Below are 18358 nucleotides of genomic sequence, written 5' to 3'. Positions count from 1 at the left end.
CAAGACACATGAACCAATGAACTCACTCTGTCTTCAGGACGGGGCTGGGATTTCTGTATCTGCAGCTAAGAGTTGCCACCTGGGGCTTCTGGTCCCTGCTCTGAGCCCCCTGGGACCCATGCATGTCACAAGTCCCCCGGAGCTCCCAAGCTCCTTGCTAGGCTGAGGCTGTCTGCCTCCCACTCACCTGGGTGGCCTGCAGGGCACTGACCAGACCAGGGTGTGGAGGCTGTTTCCGGGCATCAATCACAACCGCCAGCCCCTTAGTTTTATCTTCAGGCCTGTGGGCGGGAAGGAAACAGCACTGGCAGTCTTGCTGGGTGGACGGGACTTTCTAAGGGGAAGGACCTACTGGAAGGGGGGGTGGGGGGCTGGCTGCCAGAAGCCTTGATTTATTGGTGAGCTCTTCATCTTGCAAGACCAACTGCCCATGGCTACCCCGCTCCAGGAAGCCCTCCATGATCTTTCTCCAGGCAGAGTCCATTGCTTCTTCTTTCGCGTTCCCACAATACCTCACGCAGCCCTCCCTCACACCCTAACAATCATAAGCTATAAGCCACCATCCCAGTTGCAGTGGGTGAGTCGCCCAGCATTCACCCACCCCTTCCCGTGGGCAGAATCCTGCTTGGGTTCAAGAATCCAGTTCCCTCCATAGAACAGGTCCCCCAGCAGCTGGTTCCTGATTGTTTGAGGTCCAGAGTAGTGAGCCAATTTCTCTGGCCAATGGTTGCTTTAAGTAGGGGTCATGTGACATGTTTCTGTCCAATGAGAAGCGAGGAGACGTCTGCTAGGGGACTTCCGGGAAAGATGGGCTCTCCTTTCAGAGGCTCTTACTAAGAGCTATAAAGCAGAGACCAAGAAAGATAAATTTCCTTAGAAGTAAAGACATTTTGAATTGGAATTTGTTACTTGCAGCCNGTGTTATATGGAAACCAACTTGACAATAAACTATTTGTAAAAATAAATAAATAAATAAAAATCTGAGTTAGCAAAAAAAAAAAATATATCAGCTCCTCACTCCCGCCCCTCCCCCATGCCCCCAGACATCTGGCCAGCACGTACAGGGTGGGGCGGGGAGTCTGCGTGCTTCCAAGTGCCCTGGGCCACCCTGATGATCAGGCAGGTTGGGAAAATAACCCCCAATGCCTTCAAGCCTTGCGTCCAGCCAGTTCATAGATAAAACCAGAGGTCGCCTGCATGGAGGTGGAATTTTGGCCCCGACACAGTATCTGCTCACCCGGGCAAGTTGTTTCATCTTGGTGAGAGCCAATTTCCCCATCTGTAAATGGGGCTAATAATAATTCCGGCCCCGTGGGGCTGCAGTGAGGACCGATGAATTCATTAGCATAAGGCACTCAGTGACTGCCGTAGAGCAAGAGGAATATAAATGTCTTCTGGTTGCTATTACCCTAGAAAGGAAACTGAGGCACAGAGCAGCAACATAGCAGACAGGAAGAAGAGACTCTTGGAGGTGAGGTGTCATGTCCCACACCTCACCTGCCTCTGGCCCTGTTCACGCTGGGAGAGCGGTTTGTTTCCACACGGACCTTGCCACGGGTCTGGAGGCCCCTGAGGTCAGGGCCCGGTGTGAAGCTGGGCCCAGTCCACTGCAGTTTACATTGGTCATCAGAGTCCACTTGGTCATCCCTTTTTTTCAGGCAAGCCTCACAGGGGGAGGTCACCGCCCCAAGATCAAAGATTCTAGGACTCTGTCTACCACACTGGCCACTTCTCAGCACAAAAAGGGGGTCCCATCTCCCCCCTCAGGCCGGGAAACCCACATTGCTTTGGAGAAGAGGAAGAAAAATCTCAATGGCCAGCAGGTGGCAGTGATAGCTCCCATGAGACAGAGCACGTGGGGAAGGTTCCAAAGGGTTCCCTCCATGAGTCTTCCCACCCCCTAACTGCACAACCTCTAGGCTGGGTTGGGGTCTGTGGCCACAGTCCTGAGCAAACACCACCTCTGAGACCCTCTAGCTGTGGGCTGGGACTCCGGGAAAGGATGGGCCTTTCCCCAGCCAGTCCAACGTGAAGTATGAATGGTGGGGGAAGAGAGCTATAAGCAATCAGCCTGATCACCCATTACTCACAAATTCTTCCTCATCCATTCACTCACTCACTTGCCCTTTATTTTCAACAGTATTTATAATTATCAGATGCCAGCTCAATTATCACCTCTTCAGAGATGTCCTCCTTGATTTCCCAGTTGAACTTAGTCGCCCACCCTTCTCACTCTACAGCAGTGGTTCTCAAACTGCATCCCCAGCTGAGCAGCATCATAGCATCAGGACGTTTGTTAGAAATGCAACTTCTCAGGCCCAAGATGTGGATCAGAAACTTGGGGTGTGACCCAGTGATCTGTCTTAACAGCGCTCGGGGCGATTCTGATGTATGCTCGAGTTTACGGAACACTGATTGACAACACCCGTCTGTTTTCTTGACCACACTGACACCCCTGAGAGCTTCTTGTCCATGCTCTGTTTCTTGCACACCATCCACCCCTCCCCCACCGACCTGGGAGCTCCCTGACGGCAGGGATTAAGTCTGTCCTGCTTTACTCCCCCAGCATCTGGCTTGGGACTGACTCTGGGAATAGAAGGACCTGGTGCCTCTCCATTCAGTCCCTGGTCCTGGGCTCTGGGCCAAGAAATGGAAGGGAGACAGAGCCACCGGCTGGCCCAGCCCCTTACCTGGGGACGGCGCACAGGTAGGAGAGCAACTTGGTGACTTCTGAGACGGTGCACCACGGTGCCTCCCAGGCCCCCTCAGCGGTTGACACCAAAAGCAGGCGCCTGCCCGCCCTGTCCCGACCACCTGGAGGAGACAGGACACACGTGAGCAGCAAGAACTACGGCGAATCTGCTCTGGAGCCTCCGAGTCCCTCCACCTGCGATGCCTTTTCTGTCATTCCCCGCGAACTCTGAACTCTTAGCCTTTAAGACCCAGCTCAAAAGCCACTGCATCGGAAAAGCTGTCCCTGAATGCCTCCTCCATGCAGAGTCAGCCTCATCCCGCTGTGAACCCCCTCTGCCTGGAGTATCCTGGGAGGCTCAGCTTATGGGACAGACTCTGCCGCCACGTGATGGGTTCAAGTCTCAGCTCTGCGCTGACTCACTGTGTGTCCTTGGGCCAGTCAGCGGGCCTCTGAGCCTGTTTCCTTGTCTGTTAAATGGGGAGGACAGAACACTGAGCTGATAGGTGATTTTGAGGACTAACGGAGACAGCTCCTGAGAGGCACACTGAGTCGAGGGCTCGGTGACAGCAGTGGTTATAAGGATCGTCATCTCTGTCCTGTCTGTGCCCCCCGTGTGGTTGGTGTGCAGCCCGTGGCCACCAGCTCACTATTTACTCCTGCAGACTTTTACCCCAGGTCGTTCACAGACTATTTCCTGTTCCAGGAATCAGGGCTGTGTGACCCACTCTCCCCATGGGGGTTGAGAGTCTGGGGCCCAGGGGTCAGCACAGCCCGGCTGCGCTGGGGCGAGGGCAGAGGACAATGCGAATATGAGGCCCAGGCCTCTGGAAACTGGGCCTGTCTCACATCCTGGGCTCAGAGCCCGGCCCCGGAGAGTCACATCACACAGAACTTTCCTGCGATGGTCACCGCCCACTCCATGTGGGCACAACCCTCTATAGTGTGTAAGTGTGCAAGACCCTTTATGGCTCGTGAAGCCTCGGACACAGACTTAACTACCTTCCTAAGTGCTATCTTACACAGGGGTGCAGACTTCTGGAACATTCTTTCACATATGCTTGAAAATTTGATGGAATTCAAAAAGTTTAAAAGATCTACATCTGTGTGTGTGTGTGTAACTTCATATCCTCTCGATATCATGGGTTTGATTTTTTCCTAATATTCATCCATAAATTTCAAAAGGAAAAACATTGTGTTGGGGACAATATGGGAAATCTGAATATGAACTGGGTGTCGAGTAGTGTTAGAAATTATATTTCATTTTGTTAGATGTGTTAATGGTATTGTTGTTATTAGGGAAAATACCCTTCTAGTTGAGGGAGGCATGCTAAAGCATTTGGGGGTAAAATATAAAGATCTATCATTCATACCTAAGTGTTAAAACTTCTTAAATCTGAGTAATGGGTACGTGGGTGTGCATTATACTACAGTCTCTACTTTTTTGTATGTTTGAAAATTTTCATAATAGGAAGTCAAAATACATGAAATGATTAAACCATGAGGAAACAACATAACCTGCAAAGTCAGAGATGTCTGTCCGTGTCCCTCTGAAATCCTCTTGCAGTCACTGGGGCCGTCGGGTCGGAAAATGCCACATCACGTCCCTGGGCCCATTTTACTCACAAGGAAACGGGGGCCTGGAGAGGGAAGCGGCTTCCCAGTCTCCCACAGAGCCAGGTCGCTAACCTGGCCGTGAGGCTGGGGCTCATGCTTGGTCCAGCCCTTGACCACATGGCAAGGTGAGCTCTTGTTTGCTAGACCCATGATGGGAGCTCGGTAGTGGCTCCCGGGGTATGACTCCCTTACTCTAAACCCTCCGTGGCTCCTCATGGCCTCCAAGAAAAGGTGCCGGCTTCTTGCCCTGGCACTTAAGTCCCCAGGGTCTGCACACTCTTCTGGGCTCATTTCATATACTTTGTGTTATGGGCTCTATCATGCCCTCCCCACGCACCTGCCCCCTCCCCCATTCCGTTGAAGTCCTAATCCCCGGGACCTCAGAATGGGACTGTAGTTAGAGATAGGGTTTTTAAAGAGGTGATTCATGGGGTGCCTGGGTGGCTTAGTCGGTTAAGCGTCCGACTTTCACTTAGGTCATGATCTCATGGTTCGTGGGCTCGAGCCCTGCGTCGGGCTCTGTGCTGACTGCCAGCTCAGAGCCTGGAGCCTGTTTCAGAGTCTGTGACTCCCTCTCTCTCTGACCCTCCCCTGCTCACGCTGTCTCTCTCTCTCTCCTAGAAATAAATAAAACATTAAAAATTTTTTAAAAAAATAAAGAGGTGATTCAGTTAGAATGAGGTGATTGGGGTGACCCTAATCCAGTCTGACTGGTGCCCTTATAAGAACAGGAAAAGTGGGGGTACCTGGGTGGCTCAGTTGGCTAAGCTTTTGACTTCAGCTCAGGTCATGATCTTACAGTTTGTGCCTTTGAACCCCATATCGGGTTTGCTGCTGTCAGTGCAGAGCTCACTTTGGATCTTCTGTCCCCCTCTCTCTGCCCCTCCCCCACTAGTGTGCGTGTGTTTTCTCAGAAATAAATAAACATTAAAAAGAAGAAGAAGAAGAGGGGCATCCGGGTGGCTCAGTTGGTTAAGCATCTGACTTTGGCTCAGGTCATGATCTCACGATTGTGGGATCGAGCCCTGCATCGGGCTCCATGCTGAGCATGAAGCCTGCTTAAGATTCTCTCCCTCCCTCTCACTCTGCTCCTTCCCTGCTCGCTTGCTCTCTCTCTCTCTCTCAATTAAAAAAAAAAAAACTGTTGGGGCACCAAGGTGGCTCAGTCGGTTATGCATCCAACTCTTGATTTCCACACGAACCATGAGCAGTGCAGAGCTTGCTTCGGATCCTCTGTCTCCCCCTTGCTGGCTCTCTCCTGCTGGTTTTCTCTCTCTCTCTCTCTCTCTCTCTCTGTCTCTTAAAACTAAATAAACATTCAAAAAAAATCTTTTAAAAAAACTGTTGCACCTTTCTGTGGCATTATTCACTCCCAGTGATGGGGGAAATGATATGTGATTCGACTGGCAAGCAATTTAGAGCATTTTTTATATATTGAAACACATATGAATGTATTCTTAAGCAGAATACACAATGGAAAGAAATTTTAAAGATGAAAAGATATGCGCAGAGCATCCAAGAGCTGGGGATAAGGTCTCAACCCCTGGGACCCTGTATACTTTCTCCTGCATTCGGGGTGCTTCTGTAACGACTCTGAGAAGCCCTCTCCAAAGGCTGGTGCCCGCGGTAGGCATGGTTATGACTCCAAAGATGCCCACGCCCTAATCCCACCGCCCGTGGGGTTGCCAGCTTACCTGGCAAAGGGACTTTGCAGATACAATTAAAGCAGGACCTCCAGTTGGAAGATGAGCCTGATCACAGAGGCGGCATCAGCTAATCTCATCATGTGATCCTTAAACACTGAACACCTTTCCTGGCTACAGGCAGTCAGAGAAAGGTGGGAAGACAGATGGACAATGTACCAGCACATCTTATGCTGGTGGGGCTGGTCCGAGAGAGAAGAGAAAGGTGAGCATGTAGGGAGGAGAGGAGAGTCTTGCTGGAGGGACGTCTCTGAGTCGGTGAGCAGGAGCGCAGCACCAGCGAGGGCTCACCTGTTCTAGAATGCGGGCTGTGCCGACGCCAGAGGGCGGCTACATGGGGCAGCAGGAGTCTGTGGGCTCCTTCAGGAAGAAGGAAGGTCCTGAGCTGAGAGGAAGGCTGAGGGAGGCAGTGGTGAAGGTCGGAGAAGTGGCGTGCAAAGTCATCGATGGGGCAGTGGGGGAATTCACTTAGGACTCGGGAAGTGAGGGATCCACAGCCCCACGGGGCAGGTCAGCATCACGAGTCTGACGGGCCACCTGTCGGCACAGCTGTATGGACCCCCAGCTTTGACCAGCTCTGAGGGTGCGGGTGGGGATCGGACAGGGAGCTGGACTTCACGGAGGCTGGGATTTATCCAGGGAAGGTGGAAGGTGGTGGGGAGAGACTGGGGGCCTGTGAGCGAAAGGGAGAGATTGTGATGAGGAGCCTGGGACCTAAGCTGGGAAGGAGTGAGCACATGGCGGAGGTCACAAGGAGAAGGTGGTTGAGCCAGTAGATTGAGGGCCTGGGGGACCGAGAAAGGACTGGAGCTGGGCCAGTGGGGGAGCAAGGAGGAGGGGCAGTGCGGTGTAATTACGGAGGTGGCTGTGGCAGGAGTAGCTGGGGGAATGAGGACGAGATCACTGAAGACGAGGAGGTCAAGGGGGGAAATGGAAGGAGCATCTACATGGAGAACATTCACTCACTCAGCACATGCGCTTTGAGCACCCCCTATGCACCAGACACTGCTCCAGGCACTTGAGATCCGTCAGTGTGTGTTCCAAGTCCAAAATTACAATAAGAGTCATTGTGGAAAGAATGACAGTGAGCCAAGTCCTGCCTGCTTCTTCTCCTTTTACACAAGGAAGAGGCTGGGGCTCAGAGAGGGCAAGCGACTCCTCCAAGGCCACACAGGAAGCTGACAGAACTGAAATCAGAGGGGCGCCCGGGTGGCTCAGTCGGTTGAGCGTCCATCTTCAGCTCAGGTCATGATCTCACCAGTTGTGAGTTCAAGCCCCACGTCGGGTCTCTGTGCTGACAGCTCAGAGCCTGGAGCCTGCTTCACATTCTGTGTCTCCCTCTCTCTCTCGGCCTCTCCTTAACTCATGTTCTGTCTCTCAAAAGTAAATAAACATTTAAAAATTAAAAAAAAAAGAACTGAAATTAGAATGGTCTCCTGCTTCCCAGAGCAGGGCCCTTTGATGGATAAAATCTGAGCACTTGGAACACAACAGCCGTAAAGGATTGTGAAATCCTTCATGTCCAATACGGGGGAAAAAACAGCAGGAGCCACGATAAAGACGACCAGGAAGAAGACAGACAGTGCTCCCCTAGGAGCTTCGAAAAGACAGAGCAGTGCCCAGGAGCCTTCAGGGACGTAGAAGTCTATAAGGTAAGATAGAATTTCAAGACAGCAGGTCCCAGTAGGTCTCATTGTGGTCTCTCTTACTCCCGGACACTTACACATCCGGTTTCCTTTGTCTGGAACACTGTTCCCACCCCTTTATCTGGATAACGCCTACTCATTCTACAGGACTGAGCTCCATATTGCTTCCTCCTTCCTCCCTGACCTCTACTCCACCCCAAGCCTGGGCCATGGTGCCCATCTGTCCTCCCACAGAGCCCTGCACGGCCCCACAGCTGCAGTGTGTTTACACTGGATTGTAATAACCTGTTGTAAAAACCTGTTGCATTTTCTCTACCACTAGAGTATAGGCTTCTTGAGAGCAGAGCACACACCGGACTTGTTCCCTGCTGAGTCCTCAGTGCTAAGCCCAGAGCCTGGCTGTACACAGCAGGTACTAAAGAAATATTTATTGCAACGATGAATAAATATTAAACGGGAGTGAGAATGCCCTCTGTACTGGATGCTGGTAACACGCCGCTCTGATCTCTTTGTGGGACTGGAGTACCCATCTCCCAGAGGCTGTTGGCTTTGGTCGTATTGGCTCACAGATGCTCCCTTCTCTGGAGAATTGCCCTCGACCAAACTGGATCATGGGCTCACCCTGCATCCCCATCCCAGGATCAGCCCGGGCTAATGACCAACAGACCCAAGCATACAAAAGACCTGCCCCCTACACCTTAAAATGGAACCAGCTCTGTGGTGTCATTGAGGCTCCTGAGCTCTTCATGGGGCCAGGCCACACCCTTGCTTAGCTCCTCCCCTGATCTGTCCTGCTTCCCTTACTCTTCTTCTCCTGAGAACAACCTTCAACAAGTCACTTTCCCAAGGAGCCCTGTCTCAGGCCCTGCTTCTAGAGAACTGACCTAAGACACCTTGCTGCCTCACTGAAAGCAGGATGGATGGATGGATGGATGGATGGATGGATGCATGGATGGATGGATGGATGGATGGATGGATGGATGAATAGATGGATGAATGGATGGATGCATGGATGGATGGATAGATGGATGGATGGATGAATGGATGGATTCATGGATGGATGGATAGATGGATGGATGGATGGATGGATGGATGGATTCATGGATGGATGGATATCTAGAAGTTGCTTTCATAGAATCCAACTCCTTCACCGGAAAAGTGAAGACCCTGAGTCTCAGAGAGGATTGCTCCAGAACACAAGCCTCTAGGACTTTCCCTGTCTCCTCCACACCCACCAGCATCAGGATGCTCAGAGGCTGCCCTACTCCCCACCCCCACTCCCGCCACCAGCACCCTCCCCTTCACCCTCAGCTGCCCTATGATCCCCGAGACCTGGCAGGCATGCTATCCGTGACTGGAAGATTTCCAGACTCAGAGCCCCAATCCTAGGCTCAGGCACTGGGGACTCCTCATCCAGAGGGGGGCCTATTTCTGGAATGACTTCTGGGAAGCCGGCCTTTTCCCCAGTCAGTGGGCCTGAGTCAGCAGCTGGGCCAGATGTTTTGGTCTGAGTCGTTCCAGCTGGGGATGAAAAACAACAAGGAAACGGGTATTAAGCAGAAGATGGATTTTCCCAAAGGAAATGTCTTCTCTTGCACCTTCTGACTGCTAATAACAGCTTCTGCCTATTGATCTCTTACTGTGTGGTGGGCGTTGTGCTAAGCTCCTTGCTTCTGGTGTGTCTTTGAACCTCAAAATGACTCTGGGAGGCAGGTGAGGCCCCCACTGCACAGAGAAGGAGTCCTTGACTAAGGTCACCCAGCTGGTGTGTGGGCTCAGGTCATCTCAACACAACCCAGTTCCAGACCCATGAGACTTCAAGCCTCTCAACATGCCACCTGTGCACTAAATCCCTGAGACCGAGCCAGTTCCGAGGGGTCTCTGTCCCTGGCAACCTGTGCCACTTTGTCACCTGGTCACATCCAGAGAACAGCACCCCTGTCCAGCTGAGCCAGCAGGCACCTTACCTGTCCCCAGGCACTTGGCTCGGTTGGGTTTGGGAGAGGAGAGCGAGCACAAGACTCTCCAGGGCCTGTCGTGCTGGAGGGAGGCTTTCTCAGGGGGCACCGGGGCTTGCCTCTGTCCTTTCAAGAAGGAGACTCTGAGCCCAGGAGTAGGGGATCTGGAAGAGGAGGTGTTCTGAGGGGGGCCAGTCTCAGGCTTGGGAAGTGTCCCGTGCCCCTGTCTGGCCCTCTCTCCCATCTTGGTTTCAGGGGCTGGAGCAGCAGGCGGGGAAGCTGAGCACAGGTGTAGGAAGGATGCTCGTTTTGGGTCAGGCCGGAGTTGGACCATATTTTCTGGGTTTCCCAGAGGTTCTTTCATCTCAAGGCCAGAGGCACAGGGCAGTGGCTTCTCAACGATGTTGAGGTAGGGCTCCTGGGGCTGATGTTCTGAGTCACGGGTGGGCGGGTTAACTTTATAGTTGACCTTCCTCCTCAAGATCAACCCGCAGGTCTCCTCTTCTGCGCTTGCTGGCTTCTCACAAGCCCATTTTTCCAAGGAAGGTTCCCCACTGCCCCCCAAAAGAGGCAGCATCCTTTGAGAGAAAGGGATTTCCTTAGTTCTGGCTGGTTCCTCCAGTGCCCCCAAAGGACACCCACTGGACGTCTCCACTTCCCTACTGGGAGACCCTCCTCTGCTCTCCAGGAGGGCCACATAGTCTCCCTCGAGGTCCTGGCTGGCCACGCCGTCCATCCTAAGGGCCACCTCCCCAGGCCTGGCTTGTTCCACTTTGATGAGTCTGGGGTACTTGTCCCCGTGAGTCCCGCCCTTGCCCTTGGCCAAGTTCCGGGCAAGCAGCACCTGGCTGCCTGCGGGCCTGGGCTGATGAAGCTCTGTGCGGCTGCTCAAATCGAGGGCCTCTAATTCAAGGGACCCCCAGGCCGGGGAGAGGACATTCACTGCTTGGGGTCTGTCATCCACAAACTCTGGGCTGGCTATCTTGGCCCAGGGCACAGGGGCAACCCCATCTTCTGAAGCTACCAGGCAGTTGTGTAGGGGGCCTCCCTCAAAGTCACTGTTGATGGCCTCCAGCCACGTTTGGGTGAAAAGTACAGGGTAGGATGACGCGGGAACAGGCTTCGTGTCCACTGTGCGGAGGTCCAAGGAGAGGCACTTGATCGTGATGCAGACGGACTGCTCCTCCTGGGGCTCCACTTGGAGGTAGAAGTCTCCCTGGCGCAGTAAGAGGGGATTGAGGGGGGCCAGGTGCACCACGACCTCATCCCGCAGGCACAGCGGCCAGCCCTCGTGCAGGAAGACGCGGCGTGAGTACGGGGCCTGCGGACAGAGGGGGGGCGTCAGAGAGCCCGGCCTGAAGGACCCTGCCCCTGCCCTCGGGTCTGCTTCCTTCTCTCTTCCAGACGGACCCTCGAGCAGGTCGGGCAGGAGAGGCGCCCAGGATGCAGCATCTTAGGAGACCGCATCTTGGGATCTGACAGTTCACATAAACCTGAGAGTGGGTGCCTTCTCTTGCCTTGCCCTAGTCCTGGCCCTGACCTTGAAAATGCTTGCTAGCCTACTAGCCCAAGGGAGAAAAGTTCCGAGTGGTAGGCACTAATGAGCAGATGCCTTTCCCGTGAGGACTGTTTGGCTCGGGTCCCCGTCCCCTCTCCCCACGTATTCAAAACCTCTCTCAACCCCGCTCAGGTCTGAGCCTTCCAATTTAGAGCCTGGGAGATATGGGTTCCAAGGTCTGAATCACTAATTTGTGCAAATTACGTAACTGCTTCAAGCCTCAATGTTCATATCTGCAAACAGGAATTACAATATGTATCATATGGTTGGGTGGGTAGGAGGATTAAGTGAGATTATATATATGTGTGTAAAAAAAAAACCCACAACACTATGCCTGGCATACACTACTAAGTGGATGTTCAACAAACATTAATTTCCTCTCTTTTTGACATTTACCCTTTGAAAAATTGTGGGAATTTTCAATTAAAAAATAAAACACACTAGGGGGACCTGGGGGGCTCAGTCGGTTAAGCATCCAACTCTTGCTTTTGGCTCAGATCATGATCCCGTGGTTGGTGAGTTCGAGCCCCGCATCAGGCTCTGTGCTGACAGCTCGGAGCCCAGAGCCTGCTTCAGATCCTGCGTCTCCCCCTCTTTTTGCCCCTCCTCCGCTCATGCTCAGTGTCTCTCTCTCTCTCTCTCTCTCTCTCTCTCAAAAATAAATAAACATTAAAAATAAGTAAATAAACCAGTCTAGGAGTGCCTGGGTGGCTCAGTCAGTTGAGTGTCCAACTTTGGCTCAGGTCATGATCTCATGGCTTGTGAGTTTGAGCCCTGAGTTGAGCTCTGTGCTGACAGCTCAGAGACTGGAGCCTGCTTCAGAGTCTGTGTCTCCCTCTCTCTCTGCCTCTCCCCAACTTGTTCTCTCTCTTTCTCAAAAATAAACAAAAATATTTTTAAAAAAAAATAAAATAAAATAAAATAAAATAAAATAAAACAGTCCAGGGGTGCCTGGATAGCTCGGTCAGTTAAGCATCCAACTCTTGATTTTGGCTCAGGTCTTGATCTCACAGTTCGTGAGTTTGAGCCCTGTGTTGGGCTCTGTGCTGACAGCATGGAGCCTGCTTGGGATTCTCTCTCTTCTTCTCTCTCTCTGCCCCTCCTGCCCTCAAAATAAATAAACAAAACTTGAAAAAATATAAAAAATAAAATAGTCACTTACTGCATTTATACCATTCTATAATTTTTAATGCTTATTTTTTTTTGAGAGAGAGAGGGAAGAAGCATGCAAGCAGGGGAGAGGCAGAGAGAAAGGGGGACAGGACCCAAAGTGGGCTCTGCACTGACAGCTGAGGCCCAGATGTGGGGCTCGAACCCAAGAACAGTGAGATCATGACCTGAGCCAAAGTCAGATGCTTAAGTGACTGAGCCACCCAGGTGCTCTAATTTTTAGGTAAAGATATTACAGAGAGATCAAAACAATACTGAGCAAAAAGTCAGGAAACTGACCCTTCCAGTAACTTGCTGGATAACCATGAAAAAAATCATTCCATTATTCTGGGCCTGAATGTTTATTATTTCTTGTCTTATGGTTTGTTTGTTTGTTTGTTTGTTTGTTTCCCTTTACTGGGTAACAACATGGCAGGTGAGGCAAAACTTAAAAAAAAAAATTTTTTTTTGTTTAAACAGAAGGTGCCAGCATGTCTCTGTAGAGGCAGCCACAGCGGGGCCTTCTGGAGCCCTTTGGACCCAGTGACCACCCCCCACCGGGTGGGGCCGCTCCGCTGGGCGGTGTGGACCCGGGTCCAGCAGTGACACCATGTGGCAACAGCAGCCCCGCCAGACTGACAACAGGTCTCTCCCTCAACCTGGATTTTGGAAAAGAGTCCAATTCCTGTGGATTGAGTAAAACCCGGACAATCTTATGTAATTTGGAGGTGTTGGGGGGAGACTTCCACACGATGACACTAACTTCCCGCTAACGGAGCAGGCGCTTCCTGGGATTATTCATTGGGGGAAGTATTAAGAACTGACCATATCTGTGCCCCAAGTTGATACACCAGTTCATGTCAGTTACACCGTAAATTCCGCTGCCTCAGGGCAACCTCGTACCCATAAACCCCATGGGTCCGTGAGTTACTCCACCACTTTCACTAGCGCTCTGCTGTTGACAACGTGCTGTCAGTCACCTCACTGAGCGAGGCAAGACAATCCAGCAGTATTTTGCAAACAGCAACATACCACAGAGATGATGGTTATGATCTCCTTATTTGGACCTCACAGTAATTCAGTGGGGCAGGGAATTTAGGCATCCCTGTCCTCTTTACAGATGAGGAAACTGAGGCTCAGAGGGCATGAGCTCAGACATCTGTGTCTGTCTAATCCCCACTGGACTTCCTCTGAGGGTGCTGGCTGCCTCTGGGTGCTGGCGGTTACAAGGACAGACTAAAGCTGGCACATTACTTCCAAGGGAGAGAGGAGCGAGTGCGATAGTCACAGCCAATAGCTACTAAGCACTTACTGCCTGCCCGGCTCTGTGCTAAGCTGTGCATCTCCTCTCTGTAAGGCAGGGACTGTGTTATTAACATTCCCACTTTCCCATTAAGGAAAGTGAAGCTCAGAAAAGGGACACAGGTCCCCCAGCTGCACAGTGATGGAGACTGGGTTTGAACCTGGGGCACTGACTCCTGAGGCCAAACTATTACTCCCATCCCTAGCTCGGAGGCAATAGGGATTCACCTATAATAATTGTAGTTAAAATTAGAGTTTAACCTGTAGTTAAAAATAGAGACATTAAAACGTTGTGACCCTTGTTCCCGGGAGAAATCGGGAAGGAGACCGTGAAAATGTAGTTTTAATGACCACAAAAGGGAAGCGGGAGTTTCTAACGCTCGCCATGGGGAAGGCGTCAGGGGGGAAGGATGTACGTGAAATAGTGTCGGGGTGGATATGTGGGAGTTGGCAGCAGACGCTCGCTGAGTCTTCCTTCTGTAACCATGACCATGTACGGCGCTGCTTCTATGTGCCAGGAACCATTCTGAGCACATGAAAAGAATGACCTCAGTCTCCTTCCAGGTCCAACCATCTCTAGTTCTGGCTCCAAAACCTGAGCTGCCACATTCGATTCCTTTCTACCACTGAAATGATGCACAGAGCCTCCGCCCTTACTTTTTGCTCCCGATATATCATGTCGCTGATGCACATGAGCCAGCAGGACCTTTTAGGACCCTCTTAGTGATTCTTGAGGCAGGAACAGCAGGGGACTGGGCATTAATGGCAGGCAAACCCGAGAAACGTGTGCACAAGTGCTTGGGTTTGGTCTCCAACAGCCTGTCCCCACCCTTAAAACAGTCACCACCTCTGACCCAAAGACATAGGGCAGGAGCCTGACCAGTCCTGCAAACCCCATTTCTCTGGCTGCAGTGATTGGTCCAGGGATGGACATAGACCCCAAGCCTGACCAATCAGGACCCTTCCTTGCAACTTTTCTAGCTGCAGTTGATGGGGGAAAGTTCTGTCTCCTCTCCAGGACAAGATTTGATCCCAGAGCCGCCCTGGGCTCCAGCCCTGTGGAGACACTTAGCCTGTAAGAATGATGTTGGCAAGGGGCACATGGGGGGCTCAGTCTGTTGAGCGTCTGACTTTGGCTCAGGTCATGATCTCACAGTTCATGAGTTCGAGCCCCACTTCGGGCTCTGTGCTGACAGCTCAGAGCCTGGAGCCTGCTTTGGATTCTGTGTCTCCCTCTCTCTCTGCTCCTTCCCTGCTTGTACTCTGTCTCTGCACCTCTCTCTCTCTCTCTAAAATAAACATCAAAAAAAGAGAGAGAGTGATGTTGGCAAGCAAGGAGAAGCAGAGACAAGACACAGAAACCTTTTAAGAAGTTTGATTGGCGTATGAACTCGAGTATGAGGCCAATTACCTTGTCCTGGTCTGAGTAAGGATCTGCTATTTGCAGTCAATCAGACCTATACCTAAAATACTTTTCCTTCCACTTTGCCTTAGAGAGGCATCCCTGAGACCTGGGTTCAAAGGGGCCTCCTAGGAAGAAAGTGAGTACTGAGGCTTCAGGGGCTCCAGAAAAGATCTGGAACATTCTCTATTTCCACTGAAGCTGACCAAGGCAGCCTGGTGAAGCCCACAATGCCAGCCCCAGGGCAGGCTCCAAGGGGCCATCACCCAGGGATGCCTTTTATCCAGGACTTCCTCCCTGGTACTAAAAGCATTAATGTGATCGACTCCTAGACGTCAGAGAGCAAAGGGTCAAATGAGCCTTCTGTCCCACTGGGGGGCTGAAGTCTCACTCGGGTGAGCGATGATACCCAGAGAGCCATCCCATGTCCTCGGTTCTTGCTCTGAAACAAGACGCACACCAGCCCACTTCCTTCTCTGCTCACCTCCAGCCCCGCGGTTCTGGGAGAGCTTGTCCCCCAGCCCCTCTGTCCCTTCCAACTTACACAGGCTGCTTCACGCACTTGCTCACACAGGCGCTTGGCAGGAATGAGGAAATCCAAAAGGAAGCTCAGCCCATCCCCCTGGAAGTCAGAGTCCAGGAGTCGGAATACCTGCCCCAGGATGGTGGGCGCTGTGGCCTCAAACGGGGGATAGAGGCCGGCCAGGGCGTGCTGAATGGCTGTGTCCAGGGATGGGGGGTCCTGTGGGGAATAGGAGGAGAGTATGAAAAGGGGTAGAGGCAGCCATAATAAGGGTAGTGGCCACTTCCCATGACCTTGCAGGCCCCATATGACTAAGGCCCTTGCTAATTCTCTGACCTCCTCTCCTACCTCCACCCCTCAATCATCCACTCCAGCCACATTGGGCTTCTTTTCTGTTCCTCTAACACTGTGGGAACCATTCCACCTCAGGGCCTTTGCACCAGCTCCTCCCTCTGCCTAGAATACTCTTCCTCATTCCCTCACCTCCTGCAGGTCTTTGCTCAAACATCATCCACAGGTTCAAAGCAGAGCAGAGGAATAGTAAGGGGGGTTCAGGTCAGGGCCAGAAGGAAAGGGGAGCTCAGCATCTGTAAGTCCCACCATCAGACAGACCTGCAGACCTTCAGTCTGAAGCTGAGCCATCAGTGAAACCCAGCCTGCAGTCAACACGCAGGGAAAGGGGAGCTCAGCATCTGTAAGTCCCACCATCAGACAGACCTGCAGACCTTCAGTCTGAAGCTGAGCCATCAGTGAAACCCAGCCTGCAGTCAACACGCAGGGAAAGGGGAGCTCAGCATCTGTAAGTCCCACCATCAGACAGACCTGCAGACCTTCAGTCTAAAGCTGAGCCATCAGTGAAACCCAGCCTGCAGACAACACGCAGGTGCGTCACTACGCGGGTGCGTCTACATGCAGGTGCATGACTGACAACAAACATTGTTGCTTTTTACCACTGAGTTTCGGGTGGTTTGTTACACAGCAGTAACTGATTAATGGACGTTAATAATTGCTATGTGAGTTCCTATATTCAGACTCACATAACCAGCTGGGTTGCCTCCCTTAGATGGCCATCGGGCACAGATCCCCAACACATCAAACCCAACTCAGTACCTCCCTAACCTACTCTCCCCTCATGTCTCTACCTCAGTGATGGCCCCACGGACCAGCCAGACTCCCAGAACTCTGCTCATCATCCTGCCCCTCCTCTTCCCTCCTCTCCCCACATGCAGCCCTCAGCCATGTCCTACACCTTTCTCACCTCCTGTGACTCTACCTGCCCGCTCTACCCTGTTGCCCCATGCCTGCTCTGACCCAGGCTTCTGTCTCTTCCACTGAATCTCCTCCTCACTGCCGTCCAATCTCTCACCCACCTCTGGGCCTTTGCAGATGCCGTACCTTCCTCCTGGGATGCCTCCCACTCCCGCCCCCTCTCCACCCCGCTAACTCCCTCTCATCCATCAAGATTCAGGTCAGCCCTCATCTGTTCCATGGCATTTTCTCCGACTTCCCTCCTGAATCAGGGGCCCCCTTTCCTGGGCTTCTATGCTGCCCCTATCATAGCAGTTTCCACACTGACTGTCACCCTCCTCAAGGACTCTGGACTCCCTGAGGACAGGAATGCTAAGCAGAATAGTGCCCCCCAAAGGCGACCGCATCCTGATCTCCAAAACCTGTTGATATGTTACCTCATAAGGCAAAGAGGAATTGAAGCTTCAGATAAAATAACCATCAATCAGCTGGACCTAAAATAGGACCAGCACCCTGGGCTCTCCAGGTGGGCCCCACGCAACCGTGAGGATCCTCCAAAGTGAGAGAGGACACAGAAGAGGCGAGACTCAGGGGGAATGTGATAAAAGAAGGACCCGAGAGATGTGATGTCGCTGGCTTTAAAAATGGAGGAAAGGTCAGGGAACGCAGGCTGCTCCTAGATGCTGGAAAAGGCAAACAGATTTTCCTCTGGAGGCTCCCGAGAAGAACGCAGCTCGCCCACACCTTGATTTAAGCCCAGGGAGCCCCGTGTTAGACTTCCGATCCACAGAACTGCAACCGACAACCGTATGCTGCTTTAAGCTACCCAGTCTGTGACCACTCTCAGCAGCGCTAGAAACTACCACAGCAGCCATTGGCCCCTCTTCACAGGGCCTGGGCCAAAATAGATGCTGAGTCAATGTTGTGGGAGGACAAACAAAAGGTCCCTCTCCGAACCACAACGTTTTACACCTGTAAGACAGCTTGGACAAGACCAGGGGTCTCTGACCAAGTGCAGTAAGAGAGCCCATGGGTTATGGTTTTCAACTCTTCAAAAGCCTAATGGAAGCCATGCTGGTTGGCCCAGGCTGGTTGCTACCTCTGGCTCCATCTGTCACCAAGGGATGTAAGGGAAGATGAAAACAGTAAGATTCCAGCATACAGGGAGCTGATTTAGCCCAGAAAAGTCATTTTTTACAAATGAGGTCCCTTGAGTCAGGGAGATTAAACAGGGACTTTGAGAAGGAATATGGCGCTATTCCACCGTAGCAAAAACCCAATGCCAGGAGGCTGTAAAACATGGGCGCTAGCTCATGGCGTTTGGACAAATGTCCCTGTCACCACTCTGTCCCCAGCACCCACACAACGTGGGGCCCCATCACTATTTGTAGAAAGGATGAGGGAATGTCTACAGCCCCCATTCTGAAGGAAGGAGGGTCTTGGCACCCACATGGCAGAAACGCAATGGGGTGGTGTATTGCAGTCAGGAACATGATGTCAAAACTGCCCGTGCCCAGGAGGGGTTATTTCCACACTGCGGTGCCAGCGAGGCGGGGGGGG

At 52.1% G+C, this 18358-nt stretch overlaps 1 protein-coding gene across 1 annotated transcript in view; it reads right to left on the bottom strand.

The window, feature by feature from the left end:
* The window catches only part of KIAA1755 (KIAA1755 ortholog), a 61342-nt gene that overhangs the window by 13830 nt on the left and 29154 nt on the right, over window positions 1-18358 (bottom strand). The window contains exons 2-6 of the mRNA XM_077778885.1: window positions 15572-15769; window positions 9626-10937; window positions 8991-9179; window positions 2691-2814; window positions 188-281 (exon numbers count right to left, since the gene is read on the bottom strand). Coding sequence (XP_077635011.1) covers window positions 188-281; window positions 2691-2814; window positions 8991-9179; window positions 9626-10937; window positions 15572-15769 — 1917 coding nt within the window. The remainder of the gene's footprint in view (window positions 1-187; window positions 282-2690; window positions 2815-8990; window positions 9180-9625; window positions 10938-15571; window positions 15770-18358) is intronic.

The sequence above is a fragment of the Crocuta crocuta genome, unplaced genomic scaffold (assembly GCF_008692635.1).
Source record: "Crocuta crocuta isolate KB4526 unplaced genomic scaffold, BGI_CrCroc_1.0 scaffold248, whole genome shotgun sequence".
NCBI lineage: Eukaryota > Metazoa > Chordata > Mammalia > Carnivora > Hyaenidae > Crocuta > Crocuta crocuta.
This window is presented reverse-complemented; position numbering and strand designations above follow the sequence as displayed.